General features: G+C 38.7%; 1 protein-coding gene across 1 annotated transcript in view; it reads right to left on the reverse strand.

Moving 5' to 3' along the window:
- Positions 1 to 12654, reverse strand: part of PRKAA2 (protein kinase AMP-activated catalytic subunit alpha 2) — a 61928-nt gene that overhangs the window by 6186 nt on the left and 43088 nt on the right. The window contains exons 3-6 of the mRNA XM_040978654.1: positions 5868 to 5961; positions 4900 to 5044; positions 3790 to 3877; positions 1576 to 1800 (exon numbers count right to left, since the gene is read on the reverse strand). Of these exons, the coding sequence (XP_040834588.1) occupies positions 1576 to 1800; positions 3790 to 3877; positions 4900 to 5044; positions 5868 to 5961 (552 nt within the window). The remainder of the gene's footprint in view (positions 1 to 1575; positions 1801 to 3789; positions 3878 to 4899; positions 5045 to 5867; positions 5962 to 12654) is intronic.

Genomic DNA, 12654 nt, shown 5'->3' on the forward strand with positions numbered 1-12654 from the left:
GCAAGGGCTGAACCAGGCCAGGCCAAAAAGAGCATCCGAGAACTCCATTTGGGATTCTTGTGTGGGATGAGACTCATGGACTTGGACCATCTTCCTCCATTTCCCCAGGTGCATTAGCAGGGAGCTGGACTGGCAGTGAACAGCTGGGACATGACACGGAACCTACACAGAATGCTGGCATTGCAAAAGGAGGCTTACCTTGCTGTGCTACAATGCTAGCTCCAGTATCAGTCGTTTTTATCCCTACATCCCCAACAGTTATCATAGAACATCACATAGATGCTCAATAAACTTTTCTGAGGAATGAGTAAACTAAAATTATTAAATTGAGAAGTAAACATGATGATGTATTTTCTAAAACCCAATGGATTACTTCTTGTAAAAGAAATTATCCTAGTAGGCCTATTTACCCTTTTCTTTCATAACACAGAAATATACAAACATCTGTTCTAAAGTAACAGAAGAATTATTGTTACTATTCTAAATTTATATATTATCAAGCAGGTGTAAGCATATAAGCAAGTCTAATTTTCTCTCCAAGAAAGAAACTAATTAAAGTAACTATTTATATTAAATAACTATGAACACAAAGGATTTTTTTCCTGCTAAACTCATTTACATACTGAATCTGGTGACTAATTTACGCTTTTACATTTATATGCATGAGGCCTGGAACACTGAAGGAAGACTGGGGGAAGAAAATGATACAAACACGCAGAAAGAATAGCCAGTCCTTGCTTTCAAGAGATCTGCGGCAGTCACGTGAAGTTGTCGCAGCTAACACGTCGGTATCCGGGGCTAGATGTCTCAAAAACAGACAGGCTGGCTTATGAACACAAACGGAAGGGTTTAAAAAACGGTGGGAAAAAATCATAGGTTATAGCAGAAAATCCCTAAGAAACATGCCACGCTAAGTCATAACTGGAAGGCAATGAATCATTCTGCTAAGGGTGTGCTTCGTGAAGGCCACATTCACCGCAGCACCAGCAACTGCACTTTGCAAAGCTCACTGGACAAGAAACCCTTCACTCTAAACCCACTAGCAGCTGCTGTCTTCAAAATCTTAGCAAACTTTCTCAATTTTGTTTTCACTATATGTAAAATGTATAAACCTCAAACTACTTCTGGAATTTCTTCAAATACTCTATGAATGTACACTATAGTCCTAGGTCTTAGAACATGACGCATATACAGATACAAACCATCCACCATAACCCAATAAAGTCAGAATTAGAGAAAGTATGAGGATACACTAAGAAATGCAATTTAAAAAGCAGGGATTGAATGCTGATATCACAAAAGCAGCAGCGCATCACGTTGCCTGAGGAATCAGAATTGACTTTGTTAGGGACATGGCATGTGAGCAGAACTTCAAAGGCCTGAGTGGACAAAGGCTCTAACACCAAAAATACCATCAACAGAGACAGGCATAGAGACGATGTCAGGTTTGAGAAAAAAAGACAAGTTCACTGTGGCTAATGCACAGAAATGGATGTACCAGTGAGATTATACAGTAAACATTCAACTGCCATCACTGTTACTACTACAACAGGTGCCAAAAGGATAATCAATCACCTTATGTCTTTGATCGTTGCTCGTTTCAGGGGGTCTACCTGCAGCATATGCATCAGAAGAGTGGCAACAGAGCGGTTGAGATATTCTGGGATATAAAAAACACCTCCTCGAATCTTCTTAAACAGTGTAGGAACATGCTCATCATCAAACGGGAGAGTGCCACAAAGAAGGGCATACAGGATCACACCGCAGCTCCAGATGTCCACCTCGGGACCCGCGTACAGTCTACAAAGACAAAAGGCAACATGAACCTGAACGGCAAGCATCTCTGGGTGTAGTGCGGATTCAGTACACGCTCGCACTTACTCAGAACTTGAATGAAGTCTGCAGTCTCCACAATGGCTGCTCCTACACAGAAAATAGCCAGTCTATTGGCTTGACTACCTGATAATGAGATTTTTCCAAGAGAATATGGATTTTGATGTCTCACAGTTATTTAACTGTAACTTACTAATTAATAAATGTAACTTTTTCTATGCTTGAGAGAAAGTTGACAAAACTGTATAGGAGAAAAAAAAATTGGAAAAGTTCCATAAGTAGTATCTGCAGGAATGTTGTTTTTTATTGTTATCATTATTGGAAAGTCAGATATACAGAGAGGAGGAGAGACAGAGAGGGAGATCTTCCATTTGATGATTCACTTCCCAAGTGGCCACAATAGCTGGAGCTATGCCAATCTGAAGCCAGGAACCCGTAGCCTCTTCCGGCTCTCCCATGTGGGTACAGGGTTCCAAGGCTTTGGGCCGTCCTCTACTGCTTTCCAAGGGCCACAGACAAGGAGCTGGATGGGAAGCAGGAAAGCTGGGATTGGAACCAGTGCCTATATGGAATTCCAGAGCGTGCAAGTTGAGGACTTTAGCCACTAGGCTACCACACGGGACTCTGCAGGAATGTCTTAATTCGTTAGGACTGCTACAACAAAATCCCATAAATCTGATGACTGAGTGGACCTGAATGAAATAAGACACTCCTACAATTGCCACTTGTGATAGTTATTCACACAGCTTTAACTGTAAAAATTATTCTCATCTTATTTGAAAGGCAGAAAACAAAAGACAGACTAACAGGCCAACGCATACACAGATAGTGGCTAGAGAGTTTACATCCGCTGGTTCATTCTACAACTGTCCCCAGTAGGAAGCGCAGGACCAGACCAACATTAGGAGCTCAGAACTCCACCCAGATCTCCCATGTGGCCAACAGGGACCAAGCACCTGAGGTCAGGCACACAGTGGGTTACTGAAGAGCGGGTAGAACAGCTGGGACTTGGACCAGCTCCCACAGGGAAAGCAAATGTAAGTCGGGCCCAGCACGGTGGCGCAAGTGGTTGAGGGTCCTCGCCTTGCACGCCCGGGATCCCACATGGGCACCGGTTCTAATCCCGGCAGCCCCGCTTCCCTTCCAGCTCCCTGCCTGTGGCCTGGGAAAGCAGTCAAGGACGGCCCAAAGCTTTGGGACCCTGCACCCGCGTGGGAGACCCGGAGGAGGCTCCTGGCTTCGGATTGGCATAGTATCGGCCCGTTGCGCTCACTTGGGGAGTGAATCATCGGACGGAGGATCTTCCTCTCTGTCTCTCCTCTCTGTATATCCGCCTTTCCAATGAAAAAATTAAAAAAAAAATGTTGTAAGTGGTGGCTTAACCCACTGTACCACAGTACGAGATGACCCCATTGGCTTTTTAATGAGAATCCGGTCACTGCAGCAAGACTTCACCCTACCCCTAGATGGGCAGAAACAGTTTTTAATGTACCAGTGAGCAAGCTACATAGGTAATCTCCACTTGTGCACTTCAATTTCAAAAAGCAATAATACTGTCCCCATAAAAATCATATTCTTCCAAAGTCAAAATATAAAGGAACTTCATATTCTGCACAAAACAAAACAGTATAAAAAGGCAGATGGTATTTGCTTAAGCTGAGAACCTGTTTACTCTTAACCTATGCTTTTCTAAAATGAAAGAACCATGTGAAATACTGATCCATTTCAGTCATCTTAATGGGAAAAAATCAGTAATACATCCATCACAACATCTAAAGTGAGACACTTAAGATTTTTAATATGCCACTGCCTTTCAAACAATTAAAAATAAATGAACAACTTGTTTATATCATGTTAAAAAATCTTAAAGACCAAGGTGAATATGTTACAAATCAATGTTATCAGAATGAATACAAAATTTACAAAAAAACTTCCACTTTACTGAGATGTGATTACCTGCCTGAGATGACTTCAGGTGCAGCGTAATTTGGAGATCCACAACTAGTCCGAAGAAATTCACCATCTGACATCATGTTTGACAACCCTAAAACCAAAAGGAATGTTTATCTGGTGTTAGATATTTTTAGAAGCAAATGGAGATAAATATGTGAAGAGAATACTTCAGTACAAAAATGTTCCATATAATATACTTTGGAAAAAGAAAGTATTGCTAGACTAAAAAGAGTCCCTTCTCGGAGTGCTCACCCTACCACCAAAGCAAACCCCCCAAAAAACACAAAAAATAAAACACAAAATCCTGCAACATATTACACTCCTTTTCTAAAAAAACCTCACAGTTATAATAAATCATGTTAATTTTTCAAAAACAAAATCATAATTTTACTTATACCTGTAGTTAAAACAGACTATTACTTTCCTGTACTATAGATTCAAAAGGATTTTTTATAATCTTTCCTAAGAAAGCTGATGACTCCAGATCATGTCTGTGTAGGAAGCTCAATTCAAGTCATCTATGGCAACAAAGACAGTAATACTACTACGGGAAACTAGCCTGAAGCAGAGTAGCCCGCACTCTGACGGGGGGGGGGGAACATCAAGCCTTGGCTTAAGCCAGGGTACCAAGTACTCACCACTCCCTCTAGCTATGTTTACCCAAGAAAGTATGAGGTATTAATGTAATATTCCTATCTTAATGTATCCTTGATGTAAAGTCTTATTCTTGACCTTTCCCAAAATAAATCTATTTTTTTCAATTTATTTGAAAATCAAACACAGAAAAAGAGAGAAACAGAGCTCTCATCTCAGTTCACTCTCCAAGTAACAGCACCTGTCGGACTGAGCCACGCCCAGACCAGGGGCCGCCAGCTCGGTCGTGATCCCCCACAGCAGTGGCAGGGATGCTAGTACTCAACCTACTGCCTCCCAGGACACGCATTAATAAAAGGCTGCAACTTAAATGAACAGAACAGACTAGCACGGAGACTGTAACCAATCCATTTTTATGGCACAGAATTTCCAAGGTTGAAATTAAACTACCTAGCTTACATTCGTAACCGGCACAGTGTAAAAGCAGTCAACATATCTGACAAATTCTGAGATACATACCAAAATCGGCTATCTTGGCATTCATGTGTGCATCCAACAGCACGTTCTCTGGTTTCAGGTCTCGATGGACAACCATATGCCTGTGACAGTAATCGACAGCAGACAGGATCTGCTGGAAGAGCCGCCTGGCTTCCAGCTCTTCAACCTACAAGTGGAAAGCAGCTACATTAGAAATCTCTGGAACCGCTTAGCAAGAGTTTTAGTTTCAAAATCAGTCTAATATAAATAAGCTAAATAAAATCACGTTATAAATTCACAATAAATCAGACAACCAAAGAAAAACTGGCCAAAGCGCAATGTGCCTATCAACAGTGCTTTTCTTTGCCTCCAGGCAATAATGATTATATTTCAATGAATGTTATTAAATACGTACAGTGATTCAACAGTAAAATAAAACTAAAATGCAAGTTACCATGAAAATGCTAAGTAAAGGAAATACTATGAGCTTCATCTGATTTTAGGGAACAGATTCTGAAAAGTGTAAGCATGCAGGCAATTTTAGTATTTCCTAAAAATCTATATTTCAAAATACATACTTCAAAAAATTATTTATTTGAAAGAGTCACAAAGGAGGTAGAGACAAAGGGATTGAGATTCCCCATCCACTGGCTCATCCCCCTGACGGCGTCACTGGCCATCGTTGGACCAGACTGAAACCAGGAGCCAGGAGTTGTGTCTGTGCCTCTTTTTCATCAGCCGTCTTGTACTGCTTTTGTCACATCATTTGCACAATGCTGGGTTGGAGGTGAAGCAGCCAGGACATGAATTGTCACTCATACAGGATGCCAGTGTCACTGGCAGTGGCTTTTTCGGGCCCCCAAAAGATATACTCAAAGTTCTGTGTGTTTAGCTGGGCATTATTACAAAGGCAGGGGAGACTCTGAAGATAATTTTTGTGGTTTGCTATCTTCCTTTCTCCTTTTTAGCTTAAAGGATTAATGTTTAAGTAACAAGATAGTACTACTTACTCGTCCATGCTTACAGATGTAATCAAATAATTCCCCTCCAGACACATATTCCATTACCATAAAGAAATCCGTTGGAGTGCTGATTACCTGATAGCTTTTATGGAAATGAAAGAAAGGTGAATTTGGAATACTATTTTAGTGAAAATTAACCCAGTATATCTGCTCTTGTATAATATTATGCTAGAGCTTTACAATGTTTTAAAGCAGAAGCAAATTACATAATATTACACATTAACCACAGAGTAATAACATAGAGCATCACAAGTTATCTGTTTCCACGAGTGTGTGGGCTTTTCCTCAGATGAGCTTGTTCATGTTTACATAATTTTTAAAATCCTTCATTCATCAACTGGGTTAAACATTAAGATTTCCATTTAAACAATTTGTTTTTAGTTGAAGAACATGAATTATCACATATTTAAACACAAAAATGTTCTTGGGTATGTAAAGTGTTATCACAGAAATGCAATCAACAAAATTCAGAAAGTAGATAAATGGCCCTTTTGTTCACCAGATAAAATATAAGATGGAAAAGTGGAAGCTATATGCTAAAAGTAATTAATCAGATGTACTGACCAATTATACTACACAGACATGGCTTTCTTTGACATTTCAAAATATTTTTAAATTTACAAAACTTCAAAAATAATATTACAGAGACTTTCCACTTCCCTCATGAATATTTCTTATTAGTAACAATTAATGAATCATACCCAGCTTCCCTTATCTTTTTATCAAAAATGCTTCATTCTGCTTATCCTGTAGATATTCAATATTCTGTGTTCAGGTTGAATTATTATATATTTAGCATCACATATAATGGAAAATCTATTTGTCTTTCTGTATCTGGCATCTTTCACTTAAGGTGATTTCCTCCAGTTTATTCCATTTTGTTGTAAGTGGCAGGATTTCATTCTTTTCCATAGCTAAGTGATATTCCTTTCTGTACACACCACATTTTGTGAGAGCAATTATTTGATAATGAACATACTGGTTGATTTCATGTTTTTGGCTACTCTAAACAGTACTGTAAACAGCAATGCAGACATCTCTTTCACACAATGATTTCATGTTTTTAGGGGGCACATCTAGTAGTGGGATTGCTAGATCACACAGCAGTTCAATTTCTAGTTTTCAAGGAAGCTGCCATACTGTCTTCTGCAATGGCTGCACTAACTTGCATTCCTACCAACAGCACACAAGAGCACAAGAGTTCCCCTTTCTCCACATTCTCACTGGCACTTTTTATTCCACTTTTGGGCAAAAATGATTCTAATTAAAGGGGATGTCTCATTATGGTTTGCAATTGCAATGCTGATTTCTAGAGATATTGAGCATTGTTTTTTCATATATTTGCTGGCTATCTGTCTTTTTCACAACTGTCTATTCAAACATTTTGCTTAATTATTAACTGGATTGATAACATTTTTATTGTTGAGTTTTTTGAATTACTGACATACTTCAATCATTTGTCAGATAAGAAGATTGTAAATATTTTCTCCTATTCTCTCCAATGTTTCTTCACTCTACTGATTTGATCTTTTGATGTGCGGAAGCCTTTAAGGTTGATAGAATACTACTTGTCTAATTTGCTTTTCTCACCTGTGCTTTTGGGCTCTCATCTAAGAAGTCACCACCTATACCAATGCCTGTACGTGCTTCCCATTCTAGTAATCTCATGCTTTTGGGTGCTACATTTTCATCTGTGATTTATCTTGAGTTCATTTTTGCATATATGAGAGACAGGTATCTAACTTCATTCTACAAACAGATAACCAGTTTGTCAGCATCACTTATTGAAAAGATTATTTTTTTCTTCAATGTCTGTTCTTCATACTTCTGTCAAAAATGAGTCATGTACATGGATGATTTTCTAGGCTCAATATTCTGTTCTGACCTATATGTTGGTTCTCATGCAAGTACTATGCAGTTTTAATTACTATAGCTTTGTAATGTGCTTCACAATCACGTTTTTATGATGTTTTCAGCCTCATTTATTCCCCTCTGCACTAATTTGAGATTCCACATAAATTTGGGCATCCCTTTTACTAAAGGTATAAAAAAATTCCATTGGCATTTTTTGACAGTGATTATACTGAATCTATAGATTTTTTTAGGTAATATAAGCATTTAATGATATTAAGTCTTCAAGTGCATTAGCAAGAATATATTTCAATTTTTTTGATGATGTCTCTAATCATTTTATTTGCATTGTAGAGATCTCTGATTACTATGCTTATATTTATTCACAATCATTTGATTTTACAGCTATTATGAATGCCATTTATTTTCTGATTTGTCTTTCACAGAGATCATTGCTAGTGATAAGAATATTAATCTTTTCAAATGTTGATTTTGGCCCCTAAAACTTTACTGAAATGATTTATCTACCCTCACAGCTTTTTTGTGGAATATTTACAGGGTTTTTCATGTTCAACATCATACATATCCTGACTTCCTACTTTCCAGTTTTGATGTTCTTTATTTACTTTGTCTAAATGCTTTTGCTAATGTTTCCAGTACTATATTGAATAAGAGTGCTGAGAGTGGACATCCTGTCTTGTTCCAGACTAGACAAGAAATGCTTTCAGCTTTTCCTCATTCAATATGAACAGTTCATGATTAAAACCACAGTGTTTGGAATTTACTTGGAGAGGCAGATAAAAGCATCCATTGACTCTTGTCAATTGGGCACTTTGCACACATTAGCAACATTTTTAATAAAAGATAAAACAAGTGTTCTTGTGTGAAAGAGTGTACTTGTGTGAAAGAGTGTGTGTGTGTATGTTTCTAGTGCCACAAACCTGGACATACTGAAAAATTAGAAACAACCATAATTTTATTTGACAAAACATTTTTTCCCCCAAATCTCTAACAACTTCTTTCCATTTACACAAGTTTATCAAATCAAGTTTTTACAACTTTGAAGGTGAATGAAATATAAATGTCTACTTGAAAGTTGCATCTAACATTCATATACTGGAATAACTGCTCCACTTTTGATGTCTCAGATGGTAGCTTAGCCCACTCCACCACAATGCCAGCCCAACTGCACCACTTTTTAAAATAGATTTCCTATCATCAGATTGAGTACAAGCAATATCTACTAAGTCACTATTTGGGTCCACTAGATGAAGCCATACAATTTTTCATAGTTTAAAAATGCCAAGCCAAAGGTATAATTAGTTGCTGCTATCACCCTCCAGACAATTTATCTTGCCATAGGGTGTGTCAGAAATACAACAATCTTTTGGAAACTTGTCCACCTATTTCAGTGCACAAAAGGAAAGTGATGACAGCTGGCAGGCTGGGTTACTTTCCCCTATGAAGATGGAGTAGAGGGGCATGATTTGTGATGCAGTGAGATAAGCTAATGCTTGGAATACTCAACCCCCGTGATCTGAGTGCTGCTTACAAGTCCTGACTATTGCACTTAACGACTCAGTTTTTGATATGCCTGGAAGTACTGGAGTCTCTAATAGCTCTGCAGGAAACCCAGATGAAGCTCCTCATCCTGACTTTGGCCTAGCCCCGCCCCAAGATGCTGTGAGCATCTAGAGAGTGAATCAGCAGGTGGAAGATCTGTTCATTCTCTCTCCCTAGCTCACTCGCTTGATCTTGCTCTCTGTCATATAAGCAAATAAATTTTACAGAAAAATGGAAAGGACAACACAACTGCCAAAGAGAACACGGGAATCTGGAATGCCTCTGAATGCTGTGAACCCAGAGGATAGACATCCCCCCTCTTTGGACAAGCTACACGAGATGGAAGAAGCCCGAGTCCTTCCACATAGGAACTAACGACATCAGAACAACAACTAGGAACCACGATCGGTCATCAGAATCAGAAGATCAACAAACTTCCGGCGGGACAATGGGGGAGGAATCCTCTCCAGTCCTTACCTAGTTCCAGCTCCGGGCCTCCACCCCCTATAATGACCAACAAGGTTCCTCCTAACCCCCTTGCCCCCCTTCACACACACACACACACACACACACACACACACACACACACACATACAGACACACTCATATACACACACTAATAGGAGGAGATAACCAAAGAACAATAAGGATAGGTCATCAAGGACTCACTCATGTACTATTAGATGGAACATAAAGAACAAGTACCCATTAACAAGGTATGAGAGATTTCTCTGTAACACCCCCCAAAATCGTTGCACACCTCAATTGAGGAGGTGACATTGAAATAGTTGTAGAAGGTAATCAAGAACTTACATGTAATTTTAACATATTGTCTACTTAATACTATGTCAAACATCTAATGTTTGCCGTGATTTAACCTGTAATTTATGCTTGGTTAATTGTTACTTTTTGAACCCGTCACTGATATTGTCTAAACCCAGAGGTTTTGAAGAATTGAACTTTTTTTTTTTTAACATATTGTTCACTCAATACTATACCAATTAATCCCATAACATTGTATATCGACACTGACGTTTTGTTGGGGGTTTTAACTGACCGGAACTTTACTCTGTTAGCTCTATCTTCAGACCAGAGAAGGTCTCCCCAAGAGGCCACTGGACTTATCTGGACAATAAGAAGCTGGACTTTATGCTAGGTATATGCTTGCAATGAAGGAATCTCAACTGAACTTGAACTGTGGTTATGCAGCAAGGTGGAGGAATCCACTATGGGGGAAGGGATGTGGGAGGGGTGGGGGGAATCCCCAGTGCCTATAAAACTGTATCACATAATACAATGTTAATAACAAATTAAAAAATAATAATAATAATAATAATAAAGAAAAAAAGAAAAATGGAAAGGAAAATTGGACAGGAAGTTGGTGACATCATTATCCACTATACATTTTAAGAGAGAACATACCATATATGTTAAATACTTGAAAAAATTAAAAAAAACCTTATGCCATAGTAATGAAAATGACTATAGATTTCCAAAGAACTGTTTCTAAAAGTAATCTTTAATTTTTGAAAGGAAGGCAAATGAGTCAAATGGTATTCTACTTTACATAAAATGAATGTATAGAAAAGGGTAATTTTATTTGAGAAAGCTAGAACTATTTTATAAAAGCTGCCTTAGATATAAAACTGGAGATGGAATAGTGTAGGCAGAGCTCCTGTGGTTATCTCGCTACAGGTTGATCCAACTTGCTAGAAATTCTCAATCACTTTTGTGCTTTCTACATCCTAGATGGAGTACAAAAGAAAAAAAAACTGATGAGATTCTTTTTAAAAATTTTTTTGTATTATTGTTTTATGATACAGTTCCATAGGCTCTGGGATTTCCCATCTCCCTCCCAAAGTCCTCCCCATCCATTGATATCTCCTCTATCCATACATCGTTCCGTGTGGGGTTACGTGTGTGTGTTTGTTCTCCTTTGTTGTTGTGTAGTTTTGATGGAAGTTGTATTAGAACAAACATGTTATCTGTCCTTTTGGGATTGGCTCATTCTCCTTAGCATAATGGTCTCCAGGTGGCCCCATTTGGATGCAAACAATAGAAATTTCATTCTTTTTCAAAGTTGAATATTATTCTATAGAATAGATGAACCACAAACTGATGACATTCTAATAAGTTTATCTGCTGATTCTCCCATATGACATGTGTCTTCAAGAGACAGTATCTATACCACAGCAGCCACTAATCCACACCAAAGGCCTATTTGGCTAGGTACTCATGTTGTGCCAGACACTGAAGATGCTTAGTATTTATGTAGTACCTATTTCTAGTGTACCTTATGAGTTCAATTTTGGGTCATCCATCTGTGAATTTTCTAGTCTAAACAGAAATAGGAACGCTAAACAATCTCTCTTAAGAACCAACATGACCTTCAGAGGCCTCTTCAGGGGTTTCCACTGATGGTCCTGCTGTTCTGTCCTGCTTTGATTTCCACCACTAAAGCACCTTTACTTTTTTGAGCTTTTAGTTTTGCTGTACTTCCTTCTGTTGAAGTTCTTTGCATAACTTGTTTCTACTGACCTGAATCCTAATCTAGACCTGTACTCAACCCTCCACTGGTCATTAATCATCTTACAGATTTCAGCTTAACAGCCACTTCCAAATCAAATCACTGTGAGTTTCAGAGTGTTCTTCCCTGCACCTTAGAGCTCACACCTCAGTTTGTAATTATGTGTTTCACTATTTTGACAAGCCTGTTAATAATTATGCAATGAGCAAAGAGTCAGGAACATGGTTGTTAAATAAATGTATGAATTAGCACTTTTAAATAATGCAACCAGCTTGGAGTGAAATTACGTTAATCGGAAACTGAAAAAAATGTAGCAAAATTACAGTTTAACTTAAAGCAATATACTTTTTTTTAAGATTTATTTTATTTTTATTGGAAAGGCGGATATACAGAGAGGACAGACAGAGAAGTGAGTGCAAAGGCCAATGCTATGCCAATCCGAAGCCAGGAACCTCTTCTGGGTCTCCCACACGGGTGCAGGGTCCCAAAACTTTGGGCCGTCCTCGACTGCTTTCCCGGGCCACAGGCAGGGAGCTGGATGGGAAGTGGAGCTGCCGGGATTAGAACTGGCACCCATATGGGACCCTGGGCGTGCAAGGTGAGGATCTTGACCACTGCGCCATCGCGCCAGGCCCAAAGCAATAAACTTTTAACAGCATGAGGACAAAGGCAAATGACTTTTAGAAGAAGTCCTAGGAAAAGAGTTCATATTAGGAATTTAATGGAAAGACAAATTCTAGGACTATTTTTTAAACCTAACAAAAGAAAGTCAAACCTCTTGTGCCCTCTAAAACAACTGCATTGAAGTATTACAAAGTATTCAATCACAATCAC

The sequence above is a fragment of the Ochotona curzoniae genome, unplaced genomic scaffold (assembly GCF_017591425.1).
Source record: "Ochotona curzoniae isolate NIBS_2020 unplaced genomic scaffold, NIBS_Ocur_1.0 contig_291, whole genome shotgun sequence".
In the NCBI taxonomy this organism is placed as follows: domain Eukaryota; kingdom Metazoa; phylum Chordata; class Mammalia; order Lagomorpha; family Ochotonidae; genus Ochotona; species Ochotona curzoniae.